The sequence below is a fragment of the Lontra canadensis genome, unplaced genomic scaffold (genome assembly GCF_010015895.1).
Source record: "Lontra canadensis isolate GAN:19392208 unplaced genomic scaffold, GSC_riverotter_1.0 scaffold59, whole genome shotgun sequence".
Classification (NCBI taxonomy): domain Eukaryota; kingdom Metazoa; phylum Chordata; class Mammalia; order Carnivora; family Mustelidae; genus Lontra; species Lontra canadensis.
Window position 1 is genome coordinate 5,355,411 of NW_022631053.1, and position 24,791 is coordinate 5,380,201.

The following is a 24,791-nucleotide window of genomic DNA, read 5'->3' on the forward strand; positions in this document are numbered from 1 at the left end:
GTGACATAATTCTAACACCAGGATGGTTGGCAGTTAATTCCTGGTTCTCAGGGAAACAGCTGGGCAGTGTCAGGACATCAGGGAAGCCTTCTTAGAGAAAGTGATTTCTTTTTTTAAGATTTTATTTATTTATTTGACAGCACAAGCAGGAGGAGCAGCAGGCAGAGAGAGGGAGAAGCAGGCCCGACGTGGAGTAGGGAGCCTAATCTATGGCTCGATCCCAGGACCCTGGGATCATGACCTGAGCTGAAGGCAGACATTTAACTGACTGAGCCCACCCAGGCCCCCTGAGAAAGTGATTTTTTTTTTCTAAAGATAGATAGATAGATTGATTGATTGATTTGACACAGAGAGAGAGACCGCAAGAGAAGGGAACACAAGCAGGGGGAGTGGGAGAGGGAGAAGCAGGCCTCCCACTGAGCAGGGAGCCCGATGTGGGGCTCCATCCCAGGACCTGGGACTGTGACCCAAGCCAAAGGCAGAAGCCTCTGAACAATAGTGAATTGGTGGGTAAAGTATTGCAGGCTCCAGGCCTCTGAGATGAGACCTGAGTGGTTGGAAGCAGAGCCCCAGGAGGTCCAGAGGGAGAAAGCTAGAGAGGTGCCTAAATGGAAGGTGAAGGGAAGAGCCCCTTAGCTTGTTAAGACTATGACCTTAAGTACCCTCTGCCCTCCAGAATCTTCCAGTTGACAGGTTATACATTTGAAAAGAAGTAGCCATTGGATGTCTGGCAAGGACAAGACAGGGGGCAGACGTTTGAAGTCCAGAACCAAATTATAACTACAGAGAGCTGTCCCTGATTCTGGGGGAAGCTCTCAGCAGAAGGCTGCAAAGTTACCAGAGAAAATGGTCCACTGGTACCCACCCCTTCCAGTTCTGGTTACTACTGCCAAAGAGAGTTGAAAGTGGGGGAGGCTTTGGGAGGACCACAGAGAAGAAAATTTCTGGTTGTACGCCCAAAGGGATTGGCTAACCCTGGGTGGAAACTGGAACCCATACTTCCTGAAGGAGAGCAGAGGACAATGGCCTGCCAGGATAGGCTTTGGGAGAGTAAAGATCCAATTCAAGTATCAGAGGAGGGTGGTTTGGTGCCAAGCTTAGGCTTGGAAGTAGAAGGATGCTTATCCAGGCAGCTAAGGACTGAAAAGCTACTAGGATTTCTTAGACAGGTGCCTGCCTAGTTTCCAGGATGGAACACACTTCAGTCGTGAAATGGACCAGCGGTCACCAGCTAGAGCCCCCGCCCCGGTGGGAGGGGGCGGGACGGTCCTGGGAGAAGGGCGGGGGGCGGGGCCAGGGGCCACTTAAGGCGGAGTCGGGTTCTGGCAGCGCAGGAGCCGGGCAGCAGAGCCAGGCTGGGCTGGCACTCACCCACGACCCCCCTTCCCTGCTATGATGGCCCGTCAGTAGCAGGTTCCAGACCCCCCGGGAGCATGTAGGCTGAGCTATCGGTAGCCAGGTGCGCAGAGCCACAAGAGCTCCAGGGCACTCTGGGGGCAGCTCTGCCTGCTGCACTCTCTGGTGCCTGGGGAAATGCCCAACTGACGGGCGAGCTGGTGAGGACAAGAACGTACCCTTTGGCCCGAGTCCTCTGCATCCATGGCGCTGCCAGCCAGGCTGGTGCCCCTGTGCTGCTTGGCACTTTTGGCGCTGCCCGCCCAGAGCTGCGGGCCGGGCCGGGGGCCGGTTGGCCGGCGCCGCTACGTGCGCAAGCAGCTGGTGCCGTTGCTCTACAAGCAATTTGTGCCCAGCGTGCCGGAGCGGACCCTGGGCGCCAGTGGGCCTGCCGAGGGGAGAGTGGCAAGGGGCTCTGAGCGCTTCCGGGATCTGGTCCCCAACTACAACCCCGACATCATCTTCAAGGATGAGGAGAATAGTGGTGCAGACCGCCTGATGACCGAGGTAAGGAGGACCTCTCCCCACCTGCGCCAGGGCATTGCCAACTCCTGTGGCAGCCTGGGAGGGTAAGCTGGGCTTCATCTATAGACACCTTAATTCCAAAGATCTCCTCTCCCTACCTTTCCACCATCCCTCTCCCCCCAACCAAAAACAAAAAAATAAAAAAATAAAAATAAAAACCCTAAACCTGTGCTCACTGGGCTCAGTGATAGGAGAGATTCCAACGGGGAGAAGCTGGAATGGGGAGGGGAGGAGGGACTAGTGAGAGTGAAGCTGGGAGAGACAGCGAGGGCGGGGAAAAGAGGATGGCGGCAGGCGAGACGGGAAATGGCTGAGGCGTGGACCGGGGGTCAGCTACCGAGCCAGGCAGGAAGGGCTGGGGTGAGCAGGGGGCCAGGAGCTGGCGAGGCAGCGGACAGAAAGCTCTACCCTTAGCCTGGCTCCTGACCTGATTGTGGAAAAGATCTGTGGGCTAAAGAGATTGAAGGAGGCTGGGAAAGAGGTGGCCAAGGGTTAGGTCACCAGGCCATGTACCTGAGAAGGGGCCGGGCAGGAATTGTCTTCAGCATGGGGGTGGGGGAGATCCTAGAACCAAGGCAAGACTATTCTAGAGTCTAAATGACTGTTTTGGGTGAAAAGTCGTTCTCAGTGGGAAAAACAGATGGGCCCACCTGAGAATCAAAGTGTTCCCACGTCCCTCAAGTTCAGCTTAGCTCAGAGGTTTTCCTTGGAATTAAATTCAACTAGCATGTATTGAGCATCTACGGCAACTGGAACCCTGCTGACCTAGGATGAGGTGAGCAATGCTTTGGGAGTGAAGGACCACCTCTGGCTATTGATCACAAATGTCAGACCTGGAAGGAAACTTGGAAATCACATTCTTCCACCTCCTTGCTTCAATTTTGCGGCTGAGAGCTGGGCCCCAAGAGGAAAAGCGATTTAATCAAAGTCTTAAAACTAATTAGTAGCATGGCTGGGACTAGAATTCAGGACTCCTGATTCTAAGTCTATACACTTTCCATTACACCACCTAATTGTGTATGGAGTGGAGAGGTGGGGGGAGAGGGAGGGGTACGGATTTCCTCTGATTAATTGCCATAGCTTTCCAGGTTACTTTGTTAGGAAAACCTGTCCAGGGGAGAAAGAATTCCTTCTACTACTACTCAGAGATTGGGAAGGGGACACTCCTTCCCTCCTTGGCCATGGAATATTGTGGCCCTTTTCCCTGGCTGCCACCTGCAGCAGAGGGGCCAGAACAAGGGACAGGCCTTGGAGGGGCTCTGACAAGGCCTGGGAACCCCTCCGTCCTGCTTATCTCCCACACCCTGGCTGCAAAAGGCCTCCATTGAATTGGCTCTGCACTGGGCTGCTGCCCCCGCAGGTCAAGGCCTCAGGGCCTCCTTAGGGGACAAAACGACAAAAAGTTGGATGAAGTTACCACTTTTCCTGTCTTCCCCTCCCCTGCTCTCCAACCCTGCGGAGGTGTAGAAAACGCGGGAAGGAGGGAAATGCCCCTCTGGCACTTAGGAGAAAACCAAGTCTGAGGTGAGAGGTCGGAGCGGGGAGAAGAAAAGGAAACTGTCCTCTCTGCGCCTCCTCCCGCCGCGTCCGTGGTATGGTGCGCGCCAAGGTCTCCGGCTCCCCGACTAGAGCTGCCCAGATAACCGCGGTCTCACTCCCCCGGGTTCAGGCTTCCAGCCCGCTGCTTTTCCTCCTCTCCACTCCCACCCTGCAGGGGGCCCCCCAGTTCCGCGCTAGGGCAGCTCCCATTAATCTCAGGTGCTACTCCCACGCCTTTCTGGGCTGCATCTGGAACAGAGATGGAGAGACGGGGACTCAGAGCTGGTAGAGCCTGAGCTGGAATTGGGAGGGCTGGTCGCACTGGGGGTGGGGGCCCCGGCGGGCGGGAGCAGGCATGGGGGGCGCGGCTTTCTGCCCTTTCCTCTCCCGGAGCCGGGGCGGCTGAAAAGCGCCTTTGTGGATGGAGCTGCTGAGTCCGCTTCTCCCGGCGCGTCCCCGTCCTCGGCCCGGGATTCTCGCTCGGTTAAGTCATCCCGGAGAATGGCCATTGTACTTCGCGCAGCCCCCGCCATCCAAACCCTTTTTCCAGTAGCATTGATCCCGCACGGCTACGCTTTGGGCACCTCTGTGGGGGGTACTCGCACCACGAAGGGGTTAATGCTAGGGGCCGAAAGGAGGAGGAGGAGGAAGGAAGGAAGGAAGCGATGCCCGGTGCCAGGGAAGGCAACGAAACAAAAGATGAATCAGGCGGAGGGAGGGCAGCCGGGGCTTGGGGCGGGGGCCAGGCCCAAACAGGGGCTCCTCTCGGGGAGCCAGGCATCTCAACCCTCCCTGACAGAGCTTCCACCCGCGCTTTCAACTCCTGCCCTCTCCCAGGTTGAGCCCAGATCGCATAACGAGTGAGGGGCAGGGGTCCAAAGTAGGGAAAGAGTTAGGTACCGGAGCCCTCTCAATCTCTGAGATGACCCCACAGTTCTCCCACAATGCTCTGAAACGGGAGTGGGTATTGACGACGCCACCTCTTCGGGTTCTCACTTCTCCAGGACACTAAAAAGCTGGGAGGAAGTGGTGTGGGGCCAGGAAAACAAAGAAGAATTGGCCCTCCCTTTCAGGTCCCTTTTGCCCCTGCGGTGGTCGTGGTAGTGAGGAGACTGACTCTTTGATTCCCCGCCAGCGCTGTAAGGAGCGGGTGAACGCGCTGGCCATTGCCGTGATGAATATGTGGCCCGGAGTGCGCCTGCGGGTGACCGAGGGCTGGGACGAGGACGGCCACCATGCTCAGGACTCTCTCCACTACGAAGGTCGTGCCTTGGACATCACCACGTCTGACCGCGACCGCAATAAGTATGGGTTGCTGGCGCGCCTGGCAGTGGAAGCCGGCTTCGACTGGGTCTACTACGAATCCCGCAACCACGTCCACGTGTCGGTCAAAGCCGGTACAGTAGGGGGTGGGTGGTGAAGTCCGCCCAAAGGGGACTCTTTCCGGGAAACTGAGGCTGCGTAGCTCTGGTGCGACCTCAGGGGAGACCAAGTGGCCGTTAGTGTTGTAAACCATCCTTGTATCTCTGCCCATGTTGGGGCCAGATCCGTGAGAAATTACATATCCCAGGACTGGCGAGGTCTGCTCTGGGCTTGACCCACATCTTTGAGAATCCGTACCAACATCCCGGAACCTCCGGTCTTGATTCAATCATCGCTGTGCTTGTTCCTTGCAGATAACTCCCTGGCCGTCAGGGCAGGCGGCTGCTTTCCGGGAAATGCCACCGTGCGCCTGCGGAGCGGCGAGCGGAAGGGGCTTCGAGAACTGCACCGCGGTGACTGGGTGTTGGCGGCAGACGCGGCAGGCCGGGTGGTGCCCACGCCCGTTCTGCTCTTCCTGGACCGGGACTTGCAGCGCCGTGCCTCCTTCGTGGCTGTGGAGACCGAGCGGCCCCCGCGCAAGCTGTTGCTCACGCCCTGGCACCTGGTGTTCGCTGCTCGAGGGCCCGCGCCCGCGCCGGGCGACTTTGCGCCGGTGTTCGCGCGCCGGCTGCGCGCGGGGGACTCGGTGCTGGCGCCCGGCGGGGACGCGCTTCGGCCGGCGCGCGTGGCCCGCGTGGCGCGCGAGGAAGCCGTGGGCGTGTTCGCGCCACTCACAGCACACGGGACGCTGCTGGTCAACGACGTCCTGGCCTCGTGCTACGCGGTTCTAGAGAGTCACCAGTGGGCACACCGCGCCTTCGCTCCTTTGCGCCTGCTGCACGCGCTGGGGGCGCTGCTTCCGGGCGGGGCAGTCCAGCCCACCGGCATGCACTGGTACTCTCGGTTCCTCTATCGCTTGGCGGAGGAGCTACTGGGCTGAATGCGTCCGACGTAGAAACCTCGAGGCGCCTGCGGAAACCCGGCCGTGTGGGCTGAGATCTGGGGGTGTGGGCAGCAGAGGATGCTGACTCGGGAAGGCAGGGAGGAGGGGATAGGGAGAAAAATGGACGCGAGACCGGACTGCTTGGTTTAGGGGCAACCTCCATCGGAGCGGAGAGGAGATCCCCGGTCATAGGTAGTTGGGGTCGATGGTGGATATTCCTTGAAGAGGACTGTTTCACCTCTTCTTCCCGACTGCCTCAGCCCCAACCAATTATTTTATTTTATTTTCTATTTATAAATTGTAATATAATGATCTGCTTGCCCCGCCTGGCAAGGTGAGGGTCCAGGGCACGGCGTTAACACTGTTTGACACAGCCAGCCAATCTGATGTCTGACATTTTCCTACAGGTGGCCTAATAAAGGGAAGGCTTGCAGGAGCTTATTGGAAAATATCTCTGTTCAGAGGGGGATTCACCTAGAGAGGAGGGGAGAAGGGGACCAACTCTGAGTCAATACCTTACTTCCCGACTCCTCCCTCCTTGCCCAGCAGGTCTTCCTGCCTGCTTCCTCCCATCGGAGGGGGCGTCCCAATTGATCAGCAAAGAGAGCAGAGAGTCGTGTGCTTTTCTAGGCTGCTGGTCCCTTCTCCCACCCAGAGAGGACCAGCATTCTGTTTGCATGCTTGCATACCGAATGTTGGAGGGGCCAGGGGTGTTGAAGGAGCAAGAGGGTCTGCACATGTCCTTTCTCATTTACAGAGGCTCCAGCGAGGTCACAGGCTATTGCATTACTGATACTCAGAGAATTCTGGCCCATGATTGGTAGCCTGCAGTCTTGGTCCCTCCCTGAAGACCCTGGATCAGGTGCCAGGGTCTGAATGGGGGTGATGTTTTATTCTGGGATGTCACTGGACCAACTGGTGATCCATGGGAATCCCCAGTTAATTTATAACTGATAGTCCCCACACACTCTTGGTCAAGAGAAAGAATGGGATCAGGGGGCTGGAATCTATCTCTCCTGAATGGCTGGGGGCAGAGAACAGCTTCAAGCCCTGGTGTGTGTGTTTAGGGGAAGATAGGGAGGCTCTCCAAGCAAGGAGCATATAGGCATTACAACTAGAACCCTCTTTTTTTAAAATTATTTTATTTATTTATTTGACAGACAGAGATCACAAGTAGGCAGAGAGGCAGGCAGAGAGAGAGGAGGAAGCAGGCTCCCCACGGAGCGGAGAGCCCGATGTGGGGCTAGATCCCAGGACCCTGGAATCATGACCCGAGCCGAAGGCAGAGGCTTTAACCCACTGAGCCACCCAGGCACCCCTGGAACCCTCTTCTTGATCGCCTGTCCTAGTTGTTGTTTATACTGGCTTCCTCCACCCCACACCCCACCCCTCCTCTTTCCTCTCCTCTTCTCCTGGCTCTGCTTCCCCGGGCTGGGTATTCTGAGAACCTTCAGGTTCCAATGCAGTAGATAGGCAGGAACTCAGTCAGGTGCTCCTGAGCCAGAATGGAAGCTCGATGGGGGGTGCCTGGGTGGGTTAAGCCTCTGCCTTCCGCTCATGTCATGATCTCAGGGTCCTGGGATCGAGTACCTCATTGGGCTCTCTGCTCCGCAGGGAGCCTGCTTCCCCCCTTCTCTCTCTGCCTGCCTCTCTGCCTACTTGTGATCTCTGTCTGTCAAATAAATAAATAAAATCTTAGAAAAAAAAAGAATGGAAGCTCAGAGGAAGTTGGACTTCAGTAGAAGGGGAATGTCTGGGTTCAGGGGAGAGAAGTTTGGTGGTGAAACCAAGGAGCCAGTCCTGGTCTGTAGCAGCTGTGCGGTTTCAGTCTACAGGGTCCCTGCTATACACCGCCCTCTGGTGGCCGTCAATATTAGTTCTTTTCTAGACCAAAGAAGAGAGAACTACAGACTGCAGGGATGAGTGGACTAGACCTGCGCAGAGGAGCCTTGTCTCAGGAGGCCTGAGATGGTGGGTGGGGCTTGGTAAGCTGCCAGGGCTGAGCCACAGGTGTCAAGAGCTGGTAAGGAGCCCACACGCCTCTCCTTGTGAAAACCCGTCCGAGCCTGGCATTTTTGCATCCCTCCTACCTGGTTTACCTTTATGGCTCCCAGAAACTGGAGGTATACTTGTAGCCAGATTCTGTGCATGTCCAAGTTGCCACCTCATCTCCCTCACCTTGTGACCCTTGAGTTCAATGTCTAGAGACAAAGCCATACTTAGGCTGCCAGGAAGTGCTTGATAAAGGCAACAGGAAGCGGAGTAAGTTTACCTTACCTTTAGTGTCCACCCACCCACCATTTTCTTCTATCCCTACCAGGTACCTGTTGCCACCTCCCACCCCTCTTCTGATCTCACAGTCCAAGCTGTGGATCTTTCCCAGAGCATGGCCTGAAAGTCAGGCAGACCTGCAGATCTGATGCCACCCCAGAAGGACTGTTGACAAGATCAGTGTCTGTGCCCAGTGTGGACAAGGCACCCGGTCAAGGTTTTCTACACTCTGCTCCCATTTCTCACTGCCTTTGCTGTTTTCTGCTGCTTGTGTGCTTCTCTCCTCATCACTCGACTAGAAGCAGGATTTATCCATGGTTCCCAAATATTTGGGGGGTGTTGCCCCCATAATTGTTTGATTTCATAACACTCCTTCAGAAGGTGCTGTGTGAAAGAGTTGGGCTTGCTTTAGAACTAAAGAATAATTAAAAGTGATCTTGTTTTGAGAATTTACAGAGTATTTTGTGATAATCTCAGCAAGACCTCTCTGTGTACTGGGAAACCAGACTTGAGAACCGCCAGTTCAAGGTTCAGTTGACCTTTTTAACCCCTCAAAATCCAGACTCCACCCCCCCCCCAGCCTCTCTTCAAGCCGGATTTACTGGACATCTACAGTGTAGCGCTGCATTAGGCATGAAAAACACACAAAATATTAAGAAAGAGCTCCCTCTGGGAGGAAAGGTATAAGATGTTTAACTACCAAAACAACATTGTTACTTAATCAGGGTGAACTGAATGGGTGGAAAAGTGTCATATTAGTACAGAGAAAGCCTTGTGGAAAAAGTAGGGCCTGGCTAGGATGTTGAGGCATGTAGGTGGAGGAGACCAGAGAGGGCATTCCAGGCAGAAGTAATGACATGAACAGGCACTTGGAATCTGGAATCTAGCAAGCTGGCTAAAGTGGGAGATCTGGGAGTGTAACTATATGTAGCTCATGTTTCTTGAGAATTTACTACATGTCAGACCCTGTGCTAGCTCTTTCCATGCATTCTCATTTCCTCCTTACGATAACCCTGTGGGACTGTATTACAGAAGAGGGCACCGAGGCAAAGACAGGTTTAAGTCACTGGCTCAAGTTACTGCAGCTAGTAAGTGGGAGACCTGGAGCAGGAATAACAAGAAATAGGACTGCCTTGATGGAAAAGACCACATCTGAGAGGGAGGGCCTTAAGAAGTTTTTGACTCGGTGCATCTGGGTGGCTCGGTCGGTTAAGCGTCTGATTCTTGGTTTTGGGGCTCAGGTCATGATCTCAGGGTTGCGGGATTGGGCCCCATGTCGGGCTCTGAGCTCAGCGGGGAGTTTGCTGAAGATTCTCTCCCTCTCCCTCTGCCTCTCACTTGCTCTAAAATAAATAAACAAATAAAAAGTTTTGGACTCTCCTTCCCTTCACTGAGTCACTAGTAAGTCCTAGCTTTTTGACAGCTATTTCTCATTTTCATTGGCTCTTCTTTCTCCTGCCTGGATCACTGCCTTCCTTAACTGAAGTTATCTAGCCAATAAAGGAAATCCTGCAGATTAGAGGAGAAGGGAGACCACATTTTGTTATGGATTAAAGAGATGCCTCCCCCTCCAAATTCACACGGGCAAACCCTAATGCCTGTGTGACTTTTTTTTTTTAAGATTTTATTTATTTGCAGAGATCACAAGTAGGCAGAGAGGCAGGCAGAGAGAGAAGGGGGGAAGCAGGCTCCCCACTGAGCAGGGAGCCTGATGTGGGGCTTGATCCCAGGACCCTGAGACCATGACCTGAGCTGAAGCAGAGGCTTAACCCACTGAGCCACTCAGGTGCCCCTGGGTGACTGTTTTGGGAGGTGAGGCCTCTAAGGAAGTAATTAAGGTCAAAGGAAGTCCTAAGAGTAGGGCCCTGATCTGTTAGGACTAGTGTCTTCCTAAGAAGAGACATCAGAAAGGCGCTTTCTCTCTTTGCATGCACCAAGGCAAGGCCATGCAAACGCGTTGTGAGAAGGCAACCATGGGCAGGCCAGGAAGAGAGTTCTCACCAGAAACCAAATTGGCCAGAACTTTGATCTTGGACTTTTCCAGCCTCCAAAATAGTGAGAAAATAAATGCTTGATGTCTAAGCCACCCAGGTGATGGTATTGTGTTAAGACAGCCCTAGCGAACTAATCCAATCTTCCAGAGCTGTGTGAAGTAAAAAAAAAAAAAAAAAATCCAGTGCCAAGATGGGGTCTTTACTTAGTGAATATAATGAACTCTGAAAAGTGAGCATTTCGGACCTAGAGCCTTTATCCCTGACGGTACCTGTGTGGTCTCTACTATTAGAGGAAGCCTTCTTTTCTGGCTGGAAGACTGGAGCAGCTGTCTATGGGAAGAAGGCTATGGTTGGTCAGGGTATTTCTCTGTGGGATTGTGTGGGCAGTTAGCACATTCTCTCTGTTACTGTCTCCGTATGTGAATTGGTTGATGTATGTACATGAACATCTCCCATTAGATGGGGGGGATATCTTCAGGCAGATCTTACTGAGTGCCTACCTTGGGGAGAGGACGGTAAGGCAGGCATGGCTCTCACAGTTCACCTGGCAAGACACAGTGGTCAGATGGTTATTGAATGTGGTGGAAGGTGAAGAGTGATGTTGAAGCTGAGACCTGAAAGATGAGTAAGAGTTGTTCAAGCAGAGGGAACGGCATCTTCAAAGGCTTGGAGTTGGGGAGCAAGAGTAAATTGAACATCAATTCAAGAGTATAGTAAGCTCAGGTTAGTGAAAGGGAGGCGTGATATACTTTAAAGATTTTCAGTTTTGTCCTGAAGGTGAAAAGCAACTGTAGGATTTGAAAGAGTTAGGAGTGGGAATGGGAATCAAACTTGCATTTTAAAAGAGAAACTGGCAATTGGATGGCCTTTTGGGGTCATCTTTAATCCCTAAGTCAGTTGTCCTCCTCTGTGCATGTGAGCGTTGCAAGTTCTGACTGCAAGTAGAAAATGCTTCCATCCCCTCATGGTATGTTATGGGAGCAGACGGTGGGGGACAGCGTAGGGATATTGGAGCAGCGCAGGATAAGATGGGGACAGATTTGAAGGCGATACCTCCAACCCTGGCTTTGCTTCTCTCCGAAACCTAAACCCAAATTGTCTTTTCAGCTTCTCTCCTGGGGACCGCATCACCTAAGAACATAGTTATTTGACTTCACACCATGTGGTGTCCAAACAGAAGAAGCCCTTGGAACTGGGAACTCTTATTCTGCTCTTCTCTTTTGCTTTCCAGCCATTCTCTCGGCAGAGTTTGGCTTAGTTTGGAGCTGATGGCCCTAAGCTGAGACAGAGCTGCCACCCCAAGAGCCAGCCCTGGGCTGGACATTGCAGCTGCCCAGGAAACAGCTGGTTAAGCCCTCAGCAGCTGCAGCAGCTGGGATTCCACCCAACATTTGAGCTGGGATTAATCCCATTTCCTCCACACACATCCCTTCCCTGTTCTAGTCCCTGACTAGTCTATAGTGTATCTTGGAGGTTTTGAGGCTAAATGTCACAAGTCTGTCCATGAACTAAGCTAGAGCCAAAGTCATCCATGTTCCTCTTAGAGGAAGCTGATCCAAAGCACCTTTGGACCAGCCCAGGAAGGAGGATGTGGGTCTCTGCCACACCCACCCTCCTTTCCTTCATTCTCTCTATTCTCTGATAAGTGGGCTAGGATGGATTATTCTTTGACTTGTCTGATTTTCAATAACCGTTAGAATTGTCTAAAGAAGAAGGGACTGCTTTGGTGGGATGAGGAAGTAGATTTCCTTTATCTTGGAAAAACTCTATACCAAGACCTAGAAACTTGGTGGGAGTGTTACAGGAGGATCAGACCTCATAAGGGTGGTTGTCACTTTTCAACGGCACTTGCTTCTCTCTTAACTGTGATTCTACAGTTGTGAACAATAGGGCTGTATATTCTACTAGGTGCTTTTGCACCAGCTGTGTGACCTTGAGGAAATCACTTTGTAAGAGATGCCAGAGACCACAATGCGGTACTTCCAAGAAGTTGGAAAGAAGGAGGTGCCCTGAGATTTGAACAAGGTGAATTAACACACAAAAGAACAAGGCATTTCCTCCCAGGCTCAGACATTTGACTCCCTCCCGTCAACAAATATTTATTAGGCCTCTGCAAGTACTAATAGACATTTTACTATGCTAAATATTTTAAAAAATATTTTTCTAGAGAAACAGTCATTTGAATAGATTAAATTAACTTAATTAGGTTTTAGCTTTGTGGAATGGCCTGATCAAGTTTGGATTTTAGAAAGATCGTTCTAGTTCCTGAGTGGAGAATAGACTAGAAGGGAGTTAGTGAGCCCAGGGAGGAAAGCAAAAGCAGAAAGTGTAGTGCAGTGGTGCAGATGAGAGATGATGTTGGTGAGATAAAGAGATGGCAGTGGAGATGGAGAGAAGGGACAGTGTAGGCAATATTTATATTTGTGGAATTGGTAGGACCTAGTAGTTCATAGGATGAAGTAGGGAGCGAAGAGTAAGGTGGAGGAGAAAAAGACTGCGTGATATTAATGTATCTAAAATGAAAGAGAAGGGGGCACCTGGGTGGCTCAGTCAGTTGAGTGTCTGACTCTTGATTTTGGCTTAGGTCATGATCTCAGAGTCATGACATCGAGCCTCTAGTCTGACTCCATGCTCAGCATGGAATCTGCTTAAGGTCCTCTCCTTCTGTCCCTCCCTTCCCCTGCTCACTCTCTCTCAAAATAAATAAATAAATCTTAAAAAAAAATAAAATGAAATAGATGAGAAAGAATAATTGATCAGCTAATGTCACTCTATTAATCCAAAATGGAATGTGGCAAAATGAGTAACTCAGTCAATAAGAATTATTACTATGTGCCCAGAATGATCTTGATGAGAGAGGTACCCAACATAGTCATTGGTGGGGCAGGAATGGTTCTTCAGGCCTCCAGACGACTTTCTGAAATACCCCACTGAGAGAATCCTAATTTTCTATTCATCAGGCAGCAATCTGGTACCTCCCTAGAAAAGAGAGTACCCAGGGTGCCTGGGTGGCTCAGTGGGTTAAGCCTCTGCCTTCGACTCGGGTCATGATCTCAGGGTCCTGGGATTGAGTCCTACATGGGGCTCTCTGTTTGGCAGGGAACCTGCTTCTCCCTCTCTCTCTGCCTACTTGTGATTTGTCTCTCTCTGTGTCAAATAAATAAATAAAATCTTTTAAAAAAAGAAAGAAAGAAAGAAAGAAAAGAGAGTACCCTAGATAGAGGACACAGGCATTCTGGGCAGTGGATAGAGAATGCGATGGATACACTGGCATGGGAGGACCCAGATCAGGAACTTGGGAATTACTGCAAGGCTTCCCTGGCGTACAAATATTTGGAGATGTCCTGAGCAAGTCCAGTTTGCAAATTGGCTAGACTGAGTGTTCTTCCCAGGATCATCTTTCTCGGTGGTGTCGGGGAGGGAGCCAGCCCATCTGCCTTCCTCTGGGTATACCTCTCTAGCCAAACTGTGAATTCACTTTTAGACTAATAATGACAGTTATTATGATGGTGTTAATTCAGGGAGTACCAACTCTTTCTTAATAAAATACTTCGTAATACTCTGTTAAGAAATGTATATCACATACAGGATCTCATCTACTTCTCACAACCATTGTGCAAAGATAAGTATTCGATTCCAGAAGGATTTAAGCAGGTCACAGGGACCACTGGAGACCTGCGTTTTTGAGGCTATGCAGCCAGAAACAATGCCTCAAATCACTGAACCCAGCCGGTTGGGGGCACTGTGGCAACCACCACTGAACACTGGACACTGTACCTTACAGCCCAATGCTGACACTGCCACGGATGCTGGAGGGTATTGCTGACACCACTGCCATGGGCCATCCTGGACCTCTATCTTTCTGCCAGCAGCCAGAAAGAATGGTAGACATCTGCTACCGGGAGAAACTGAGGCTCAGAGTAGTGAAGTAAATCGCTTAAGATCTCATAGGGAATAAGCTAGGATTTGACACCAGGTTTGGTTGACTGCAAGATCCATGTTCTTTCCACTATGTTCCGCTTCTGTGAACTACTTTACTTCTCCAGGCTGTTGCTTCTCAGCCTATAGTCTGGAGAAAATTGTGATACCAGCTGATCACCAAGATCCTCTAGCTCTAATAGGTGTTAATTCAATTACTTTGCATATTGCTATTTATGGTCCCTGGATTGAGAAAGTTCCCCTAAGAGGATCTAAGTACTTCCCATTTTCCTGAAAGGGACTGGTATTTATCGTCTCCATACTAGCAGAAGTCAAGTGTAGGTGCAGGAGTGAGAGGAGAACCAGACCTAGGGAACATGCAAGGAAGAGGCCTGCATGTATATCCTGGTTATTTTTCTGTGGAGTGCTAGAGACACATATCCTTCATTGGCCCATCAGCATGTGAATATCTGGGAGGAGCCCCAAAATCCACATGTCAAAAATAAATGCATTAATTCAGTACTCTCTCTCCTTACCCCTGCTAAAACATTCCTGTTCTTCCCATGTCTTCTGATCCTGTTCATGGAATTGCCATCTTCCTTCTCTTTGTCTGCTTTAATCAGATCTTTAACTTCACAACTTCTATCTGGAGTGCCCTCGCTATGAGTCTTCACTATTGTTTTGATTGTTACCTGGTCCAGGCCATCATCTCCTTTCTGGGTATTGGCCTCCTAATAGAACTTCCACCTCCAGCCCCAACCTCTCTTGGTCCTACATCCTCTACGTCATAAAGCCCAGCTTTCCTTGTGGTACTGCCTCTCCCAATCGGCCCACCAAGGTAATGGCAAAGATCCCATCGCTCACTGCAGTACTACCGAAGCCTTGTACTGTATTCATGATGATGTCCATAGTGTCTGTCCACCCCTATAAATGTTTACTATTCTTCTCGAATTCTGTTGGCTTTTCTTACTATCAGCTTTAGCTTCTGTGCAAGAATATTTAGGAAGTCATAGTTTTGACGTTATAACTATTGTTTTTTCCACCACACATTAAAAATTACATAACAGCATTGCCTGGGTGGTTCAGTGGGTTAAAGCCTCTGCCCTTGGCTCAGGTCGTGATCCTGGGGTCCTGAGATGGAGCCCCGCATCAGGCTCTCTGCTCCTCTGGGAGCCTGCTTCCTCCTCTCTCTCTCTCTCTGCCTGCCTCTCTGCCTACTTCTGATCTCTGTCAAGTAAATGAATAAAAATTTTTTTAAAAAATTACATAACAAAACAAAATTCTAAAGTGTGTATGTTACATGAATCATCTTACATACCATTAGTGGTGTATTTCAAGAATGCTGGATACTGAATAAAGGTCAAATTCTGGGGTGCCTGGGTGGCTCAGTCTTTAAGCGTGTGCTTTCAGCTTGGGTCCTGATCCCAGGGTCCTGGGATCAAGCCCCACGTCAGGCTCTCTGCTCAGCAGGAAGCCTGCTTCTTCCTCTCTTACTCCTCCTGCTTGTGTTCCCTCTCTCGGTGTCTCTCTCTTTGTCAGATAAATAAATAAAGTATTTTAAAAATACAAAATAAACATAAAATTCCTTTTTTTTTAAGATTTTATTTACTTATTTGACAGAGACAGAATCACAAGTAGGCAGAGAGAGAGAGGGAAGCAGGCTCTCTGCTGAGCAGAGAGCCTGATGCAGGGCTCTATCCCAGGACCCTGAGATCATGACTTGAGCTGAAGGCAGAGGCTTAACCCACTGACCCACCCAGGCACCCCAAAGATCAAATTCTTTTTAGTAAAGTCTACCCACAATGTGGGGCTTAAGCTCATTACCTCTGAGATCAGGAGCTGTACGCTCTACCCACTGAGCCAGGCAGGCACCCCAAATCAAATTCTTTTTATTTTTTTTTTTGGAGAGAGATAAAGTGTGTGCAGGTAGGTGAGGGATGGGCAGAGGGAGAGAGAGAATCTTAAGCAGACTCCATGCCTAGCATGGAGTCGCATGTGGGGCTCCATCCCACAACCCTGAGATCATGACCTGAGCTGAAATCAAGAGTCAGATGCTTTACCAACTGAGCCACCCAGGCACTCTCCCAAATCAAATTTTTAAACCTGGCATTCAAAGGCCTCCCTGATTTGATCCCAAGTCTAATTTCCAGGTTTATTTCTACATAGCCCATACACAAAGAGCTGCAGGATCCACTCTGTATTTCCAGATACTGTATTCCCTTAACTTTTTGTTTTTTTCTCTAGGGCTTTCTCAAGCTTTAAGGCCTGGCTTAATTGTCAAGTACCATGTGAAATCTCTGATCTTTCCAGACAGAATCAAGCCCCTTCCTTCTGTGTTCCTTTCCTTTCCCTCCCTCCCTTCCTTTCTTCTCTTCCTTCTTCCTTTTCTTCCTTCTTTCCTTTCCTCCCTCTTCTCTTCCTTATTTTCTCTCTTTTTCTTGAGAACGGTTTCTTCCTCTATACTTTTCACTACTCATACTGTGATGTGAGACTTAATATAATTTTGCGTCTAGTCTTTTACTTGATCATTTTCCCTCTATAACATTCAGAGGTACATCATTCAGAGTCTTGGGGAAAACAGACTGCACACTCAAATGCGGGAACTGAGAAAAATAAAACAGAAGAGCTGTTCACACTGTTCATAAAGTTGTGGGTAGTGTTAAAGAATATCTTCCAGAGTGGTGAAACGTTGAGTCTGGGATCATTGAGGAACACAATAAGTGGTAACCCCTAAACCTGAAGGGGCCAGGGAAGAAGGGTTACAAGAACCCAGAGAGAGAGCTGTAAGTAGCTGTAGTTGAAGAAAAGGGTCTGTGGCCTCTGGTAACCACAGAAGTGAGTCCAAGAGACATAACAGAAGAGTTGCCGGTTCAACCCACAGAGTCAGGAGAAATAATACATTGTTTTTTTGTTTTGTTTTGTTTTGTTTTAATATTTATCTTTTATGGTGGGTTTCTTTTCTTTTTTTTTAAGGATTTTATTTATTTGACAGAGAGAGATCACAAGTAGGCAGAGAGGCAAGCAGAGAGAGAGGAGGAAGCAGGCTCCCTGCTGAGCAGAGAGCCCAATGAGGAACTCGATCCCAGGACCCTGAGATCATGACCTGAGTGGAAGGCAGAGGCTTAACCCACTGAGCCACCCAGGTGCCCCAATACATTGTTTTTTAAAACCACCAAGTTTTTGTCATCATTGCTGTTGTTTTTAAGTAATCTCTATGCCCAGCGTGGGGCTCAAACTCATGATCTTGATACCCAAAGTTGCATGCTCTGCAGACTGAGCCAACCAGGTATCCCTGGAACCCATATATTTAATAAATTTATTTATTTATTTTAGAGAGTGAGAGCACGAGAAGGGGGAGGGGTGGAAGGAGATAGAAAGGAAGAGAGAATCTCCAGCACACTCCCCACTAAGCGAAGAGCCTGACACAGGGCTCAATCCCAGGACCCCAAGATCATGACCTGAGGTGAAACCAAGAGTTGGTCACTTAACCAATTGAGCCACCCAGCTGCCCCAAAACCCATACTTTTGATACAAACAGAGTAAAAATGTTTTCACTTTTCATAGAGATACTTAAAACAATTTTCTGGGAGTATTTAATCTTTATTTTATTTCAGTTGTTTGAGACATAGCAAGGTATATCACGCTGTCACTAGAAATTTTATTCCAAGCCCATTTACCTGCCATTAGGATAGTTTACCTTCGGGATGCCTGGCTCAGTCGGTTGAGCATCTGCCTCTGGCTTAGGTCATGATCCCAGAGTTCTGGGATCGAGTCCCACGTCAGGCTTGGTGGGGAGCCTGCTTCTCCCTCTGCCTGCCTCTTTACCCTACTTGTGTGCATGTGTGCTCTCTCTCTCTCTTTCTCTCTCTGACAAAAAAAAAAAAAAAAGTGGTTTACTTTCTTGAGTTGATCCTGTATTGGTGATCTTTGTATACCTATGATCTCTACAAAGTAACCATTTATGCATTAATCTTTAAGGGGATTGATATTTAATAAACAAATACCTTGTTCCTGAGGTGTGCAGGTCTTATAGATTTGGCTCACTGAACATTTATTCCTAATCACCTCTCTTTTGCCTTCCTTTACTACAGAGGGTAGAAAAGAAAATGCTAAAATTTCCAGGCTCCCTTGCAGCTAGAGATAGCCATTTAATAGTTTGGTTTAAGGAGATGGAGGTGAAAATCTGCTGTGAGATCTTCTCCTCTTGTATAAAAAGAAGAAGATACAAGAGGAGAAAACCCTTTTTTTTAGGCCTTTTGTTTTCCTCCTGATTGAAAACAAGAGAATTTGAGAATGATTTAATAAAGAGATTATTTACAAAGGTATAGGGAAACCACAGGGGTACAGTAGTATTGTTAGGGTGAGTATCAGAGAAGCTGTTACCAAAGCAGGCCTGAAGGGGAGGGAGCAACTAGAAACAGCACAAGAGAAGTGTATGCGTTGGGGGTGTGTGTGTAGAGGGAGTGACTTGAGAGGTTCTAGGACCTTCAGTGGGGGTCACAGATACTCTCCCCACTCCATCTGACCTTCTGTGAGGGCTTCCCTTAGGCTGAATTCTGCTGAGATCCAGGGGGCAAGGTGTGTCTCCTGGAAACAAATCTGGGTGACAAAGAATAGAGACTTCAAAAAATATATATATTTTATTTATTTATTTATTTGACAGAGAGAAACAGCCAGGAGGTAACACAAGCAAGGAGGGAGGGAGAAGCAGGCTTCCCACCAAGCAGGGAGCCCGTTGCAGGGCCCAATCCCAAGACTCTGGGATCATGACCTGAGCCTCAGGCAGACGCTTAACAACTGAGCCACCCAGGTGCCCCAAAAATAGAGAGTTAATCTAGAAAGACAAACAGCATAAAAGGCATATCACTTATCTTTATATCCATGCTGTATGACAAATGGTGAGACTATCTGGTACAAAACAGGAGGTGAACAAATTTTTACTGAATTTCACTGAATCTAGTTCTTTGTTCTACCCTGCAGTGCCTTTAAGACCCAATCTGGAATCTCCACCAACCTCCACTCAGGCCAAATAATTCAACATAAAATTGCTGGTCTGCAGGAACTTCCTTTACCCAGTCAAGAAACTATTTAGGTCCCTTTCTGAGGCCAGAGTAAGTGGCTCTTTGAAACAACTCTTGTAGATCTGGACTTCCTAAAGCATTAGATAGTTCCACAGTTATACAAAGTGTGTCCTCAAGTACAATCTTTTTTTTAATTACTTTTTTTTAAGACTGTATTTATTTATTTGGCAGACAGAGATCACAAGTAGGCAGGGAGGCAGGCAGAGAGAGAGGAGGAAGCAGGCTCTCCGCGGAGCAGAGAGCCCGATGCGGGTCTCGATCCCAGGACCCTGGGATCATGACCTGAGCTGAAGGCAGAAGCTTTAACCCACTGAGCCACCCAGGCACCCCCCTCCAGTACAATCTAACTACTGCATACACACTTCATCAGGCTCTTCCAGAAGAACTACCTTCTGTGTGCTATCTCTATGGCCAAATCTCAGTTTTCACATCTGTAAGATAAGGGTGATTATAGCTACCCATCATTCAAGCCTCAGGTACAAATGTCACCTCCTCAGGATTTCTAGGATATCATATAAAATAAGAGAAATACTATACCCCATTACTCCCTAGCCCATTAACACCTTGTTTTTCCTCCCACTGCAGTTATTATTTTTCTATCACAGCTTATTTATTGTTTATTTGTAGATTGTTGGTCTTGTCCAAAAGAATACTTGCTCCTTATGAGCAAATGACCCTGTCTGTGTTGTTTGCTGTTCTATTCCCAGCATCTAGAAAGGTGCATGGGATATGATGGCTGTTTGGTAAATATTTGTTAATGAATGGATAAATAACACCAATTACCAACTTTAGGGCTGTTGTGAATATTAAATGAGATAACAATAAAATGCACCTGGCACCAAGTAGCGTTCCATAAACCTAGATGTTTTCTTTCTTCTTTTTCCCTCCCTCACCTCCTATATCCAATCCTTTAGCAAGTCAGATTGACCTCAGCCTCAAAATGCATCCAGAATTCTCCACTTAATTCATCTCTACCACTCTAGTCAAGCCTGCTTCACTTCTCACCTGGACTACAAGTAAGTCTCCCAACTGATCTTCTTCCCCTCTTGCTCCTGTTCGCCTCATTTCTTCACAATCAGAGAGATTTATTTATTTATTTAAACCAGGGAAATCTTTTTTTTTTTTTTAAGATTTTATTTATTTATTTGTCAGAGAGAGAGAGAGAGAGAGAGCGCACAAGCAGGCAGAATGGCAGGCAGAGGCAGAAGCAGGCTCCCCGCTAAGCAAGAAGCCTGATGTGGGACTGGATCCCAGGACTCTGGGATCATGACCCGAGCGGAAGGCAGCGGCTTAACAGGCTGAGCCACCCAGGCGTCCCTCAACCGGGGAAATCTTTTTGAAACACAATTAAGATATTCAGATCATCATCTGCTTTCTGGGTACCCAAACTTCTTTACATGGCCGGGACCTTGCCATCCTCTTAGATTTCACCTGCTTTAGGTTGATGCACACACTCTCTCTCCCTCGCTTCTCCTGGAATTTAACAAATTTATTTTCATCGTAGCACCCATAGCGCTAATGGTTTCTTCCGTCAGAATTTTGTTCTCGCTGGCTCCTTATTGTCTTTCAGACCTCAGCTTAAATAGGGATTCCTTTGAGAGGAAGTATTACTAATCTAATGTGTCCATTTCTTATTATACTACCTTTTATAGCACTTAATACTATCTAATATTTCCTTGCTTATATGTTTGTTTCTTCAGACTAGGCTTTACGCATTGTGAGCAGAGAGACGTCTGTCATGTTCTTCGCTCTATCCCCAAAGCTAGAACAATGCCTGAAACATATAGTATATGCATAACAAATATTTGTCGAATAAATGAATGCATTGATTAAGATGACTACAAAACTTCAGACGACCTGACCACAAATCCTAACAATTTTCTCAAGAATAAGAATCGCATTTCCGAAGATCCTGGTAGACTATGGAAATTGACGATAAAAGATCTGGGGCCAAAGTCTAGGGGAAGCAGAGGTAATATATTGGAATTTGGGGCCCTTTTTTTCTCCTATCCAAGCACCTCAGAGACCTTGCAAAAGGGAAGCCTAGAATCTTCTGAGAAGAAATTCCAACCGAGCCACAACGGGTATTTTTCCATTTTTCGATTCTTAGCGGCCACTTCTGCTAGGTTGAAAATGCGCAAACACCTCTAGGACCCCGGGTTCCTTTCTGTTTCTTTATGAATGAACCGGCTCTAGTCTGCGCAGGCGCAGCTCCTGGTTCTCCGGCTCCACGTGAGGCCCACCCTTCCCTCCCGCTGGCGGCCCCGCCCTTATCCTTTCTAATGAACCAATGGCAAGCGGCCTGGGAGGCGGAGCCCGGAGCGGCGCGGCACTGTAGATCCCCCGGCGCTCGGCTCCCTCGCGTTAGTCTTGCTGTGTTGTGATCACGTGGCCAGCTCCGGGCGCGGCGCTTGTTTTGGTTTCCCTCTAGCTTGTCCCTGGCAGCTTCAGGGTGAGCGACTTTACTGTGCCGGTTGCTGCGCCTGCCTTACACTCAGATCTCCTCTTCTTAGGGCTCTTTCAGCCCGCGGTTCGGCAAGCCCCTCGGGGCCGGTTACTGCCATGCCGCTAGTTCGCTACAGGAAGGTGGTCATCCTCGGGTACCGCTCTGTAGGTGAGTCTCCGCCTTGGGGAAAGCACGAACGCACCGCGGCTTTGTGGCCAGAGGAGGCGCGCTGTCGCGGGAACATGACCCGGAGAGGAATGGTGGCATCATTTGAACGGGGTTGTAGGACGAGGATTTGAAAGGATGGAGGAGGAAAGCCTGGGGTGGTGGTAGTGTGTGGAGGGCTGCAGGAAGTAGGAGCATGTAAGGGTTAATGTGGGCTTGGTTGCAGGAACACCAGAGTGGCCCCCAGTGTTACCCTGGAAGGGGTGGGGATGGGGTCAGGCTTTGATGGCGGGGGCGCGGTCTGTGTGGATGGCAAGTTTCAGGTGTCCGGGTGCGGGGCAGACCTGATCCTAGGGGAATCCCGGATCTTCCTAGGGGTGGGTGGGGAAAGGCAGCGGGAAAGGCTTCCTGCGGCGCTACTGAATGCATCCGGTGGCCAGGGTGCAGAGACCCAAGGCGAAAAGAGGGTGAGGGTAGGCTAAGGAGAAATATTGCATGGCACCCACAGGCTAGGGTGTTAATTTGGGGTCCTCTTTAGTCCTGGGCCACAGCCCGAAAGGACAGAGGATGTAAATGTGGACGGATGATTTGGATACAACTACCACTGCTTCCCACAGGGAAGACATCTTTGGCACATCAATTTGTGGAGGGCGAGTTCCTGGAAGGCTATGATCCTACAGTGGAGAACAGTGAGTAGATTTCTCCCCTAGGGGTTGGGCAGGGAGGTCTTTGTTGCCCCAATTCCGTAATTTGGGATTTTCCTGGTGCCAAGGGACTGATTTAATTAGCCATTAAATCTAATCTCTTCTCTAGCAGTCCTGTTCTATTAGTTGAGCTAGAGTGTGGATTTTGCAGGATACTGCATCCAGGATGGTGTAGACCAGACAATAAGAACCTTAACATTGTCTCTCCAGCTGCCTGGAGAGCTCCCTGGACCTCGTCCATCTCTATATCACCTCTAGGTTTAAGAACAGATCGGGGCACACATTGCTAGCCCTACAAGGCACCTCACAGTCAAGTTTTCTTTTCTTTTCAGCTTACAGCAAGATAGTGACTCTTGGCAAAGATGAGTTTCACCTACACCTGGTGGACACAGCAGGGCAGGTACCAGTTTGGGGCAGGGTAATCTAAATGCGGCAGTTCAATCTTGGGAGATGAGGTCTGCTTGCCTCTGTGGCTCATCTGTAAAGTGGTATTAAAAGAAAAGTGTTTTAGCAGCTGGTAGTGTTCAGTTCACATTGGAGCTACTCTGTAAATACTTGTTGAATAGAAATGACTGGAGTAGGGAGCGTCCCAGGGAGGGTCCCCAGGATGCAACCCACCGACCTTTGCCATCTGAGTGTTGTGTATCTAGGTGTTGATGTTTCTGTTTCTTGTCAGGATGAGTACAGCATTCTGCCCTATTCATTCATCATTGGGGTCCATGGTTATGTGCTTGTGTATTCTGTCACCTCTCTGCATAGGTAAGTGACCAAGGTTATGAGAGGGGGACTTGGGAGGATCTGAGGGCTGTCCCAGAATAAGTTTATAGCTCCATTTCTTGTGTTTAAAGCTTCCAAGTCATTGAGAGTCTGTACCAAAAGCTACACGAAGGCCATGGCAAAACTCGGTAAGCGGCCCTGGGAGTAGAAACCTAGTATGGACATGAGGGGATGGAAGAGAGTGGAGGGTCCAAGTGAGGGAGGAGGCCAGGACAGATCCTGTCTGATCTTCTGGGGGAGTTGTCCAGCCACGATGTGAAGGAAGTTGGGTTCCATGGGGAGTGGGAGGGGATCCACAAGTAACTGTTATTTCTTCACAGGCTGCCGGTGGTGCTAGTGGGGAACAAGGCAGATCTCTCTCCAGACAGGTACAGAGATCTCTATAGCTCAAGGCAAAGGAAAGTGAGATGGTCTAGCAATCAGTCAGGCTGTAGTCCTGGCTCTGCCACGTACTTGAACAAATCATTTCACCTCTTTTCATTTCTAACTCGAAGGTTAAGATGAGATACCTCCTCTATTGCAAAAGCTATAATTTCATATTTCCAGTCTCAGTCCTAGGTTTCTGAGGTCTCCTTTATTTTTCTCCTTCCCCAACCCATCTCCCAGACCTTAGAAGATGGATGGGTCAGAGTCTAGATTCTATAATGATTTTGCAGAGAACCTGGGGACATTGCTATCTTCCATCTTTATGTTCCAAATTTGCTTCTAGGGAGGTCCAGGCAGTTGAAGGGAAGAAGCTGGCAGAGTCCTGGGGTGCGACGTTTATGGAGTCATCTGCTCGAGAGAACCAGGTGCTTGGCCTGGAGATTATGGGCAAAATCAGGGTAGCAGTGTTTTTCTTATGGCACTGCTTGGTGGTGAGGATGATGGGGGAGTGGGGTATACACCTCAGAGCTGGGTTGTATTGGCAATGAACTGATTTTTTTTTTTTTTTTTTTTGCCCTGAATCTCTGTCCCTTGCAGCTGACTCGAGGCATCTTCACCAAAGTCATCCAGGAGATTGCCCGGGTGGAGAATTCCTATGGGCAAGAGCGCCGCTGCCAGCTCATGTGAGCCCTCAACCATTGGGTTGCTGCCTTGATTCTGCCCCTGGCACTTGCCAGGCTCCAATGGGTGTAGGCCCTTAGAACTTCACGGGTATGGTTGCCAGCTGTGTCCCCAGTCCTCTGAGGTCACACAGTGTGGTACCCTCATGTTTGCACACTTTTCCAGGCTCCAGTGGCCTGGTTGTCAATGTTTACAATGGGCCAAGGATGTCTCATAGGCTCTGGCCTCTAGTCCTCTGTTTTTGCTAAATGAATTGTTACAACCTGCGGGGTTGCACTGTGCGTCCTAAGCATTGTTTATTTAGGACCCACTCTTCTGTGCAGGTTTTGGATGTTGGCTGGTGAAGGGAGCTGGGGATTCCTGAAGTGGAGCAGGCTCCCTAGGGTGACCATGTATATATGCAAATAAACTGAGAAATCTTTTTGTCGTTGGCTTCTCTGTATGTGGGGAGAGCTCAGGGCCAATATCTCCTTTTCCAAGGAGTGGGGACTGTGACTTCTGGTGGGGAGTCAGGGCTAACGCTTTCCTCCTACTTCATTCCTATTCCTTACTCCTCACTCATTCGGGAGGACCATTACCCTAAGACTTACTACTTAGCTTTTTTCACCTTTCTTTTCTGCTGGG

At 49.2% G+C, this 24,791-nt stretch overlaps 2 protein-coding genes across 4 annotated transcripts; both read left to right on the top strand.

The window, feature by feature from the left end:
* Positions 1 to 408: 408 nt before the first annotated feature.
* On the top strand, positions 409 to 6,874 carry DHH (desert hedgehog signaling molecule). Its single transcript, XM_032876884.1, has 3 exons — positions 409 to 1,902; positions 4,595 to 4,856; positions 5,136 to 6,874. Exons 1-3 carry the CDS (start codon positions 1,600 to 1,602, stop codon positions 5,759 to 5,761), a joined length of 1,191 nt encoding a protein of 396 aa, XP_032732775.1. The 5' UTR covers positions 409 to 1,599; the 3' UTR covers positions 5,762 to 6,874.
* Positions 6,875 to 21,385: 14,511 nt separating this feature from the next.
* On the top strand, positions 21,386 to 24,575 carry RHEBL1 (RHEB like 1). Of its 3 annotated transcripts, none has more exons than XM_032876886.1 (8): positions 21,386 to 21,642; positions 22,178 to 22,328; positions 22,676 to 22,743; positions 23,020 to 23,102; positions 23,192 to 23,248; positions 23,441 to 23,488; positions 23,830 to 23,911; positions 24,084 to 24,575. In XM_032876886.1, the coding sequence occupies exons 2-8, from the start codon at positions 22,223 to 22,225 to the stop codon at positions 24,171 to 24,173; spliced, it is 534 nt and encodes a 177-aa protein (XP_032732777.1). In that variant the 5' UTR covers positions 21,386 to 21,642; positions 22,178 to 22,222; the 3' UTR covers positions 24,174 to 24,575. The 3 variants fall into 3 exon arrangements, with proteins under 3 accessions (XP_032732777.1, XP_032732776.1, XP_032732778.1); XM_032876885.1 differs by having other exon boundaries at positions 22,257 to 22,328; XM_032876887.1 differs by lacking the exon at positions 21,386 to 21,642 and adding an exon at positions 21,658 to 21,837.
* Positions 24,576 to 24,791: the final 216 nt, after the last annotated feature.

Coding starts and splice junctions, on each gene's coding strand:
- DHH (XM_032876884.1), top strand. CDS start 1,600: ATGGCGCTGCCAGCCAGGCTGGTGCCCCTGTGCTGCTTGGCACTTTTG. Junction 1,903..4,594: donor CAGACCGCCTGATGACCGAG/GTAAGGAGGACC, acceptor ATTCCCCGCCAG/CGCTGTAAGGAGCGGGTGAA. Junction 4,857..5,135: donor CCACGTGTCGGTCAAAGCCG/GTACAGTAGGGG, acceptor TGTTCCTTGCAG/ATAACTCCCTGGCCGTCAGG.
- RHEBL1 (XM_032876885.1), top strand. CDS start 21,591: ATGCCGCTAGTTCGCTACAGGAAGGTGGTCATCCTCGGGTACCGCTCT. Junction 22,329..22,675: donor TGATCCTACAGTGGAGAACA/GTGAGTAGATTT, acceptor TTTTCTTTTCAG/CTTACAGCAAGATAGTGACT. Junction 23,489..23,829: donor GCAGATCTCTCTCCAGACAG/GTACAGAGATCT, acceptor ATTTGCTTCTAG/GGAGGTCCAGGCAGTTGAAG.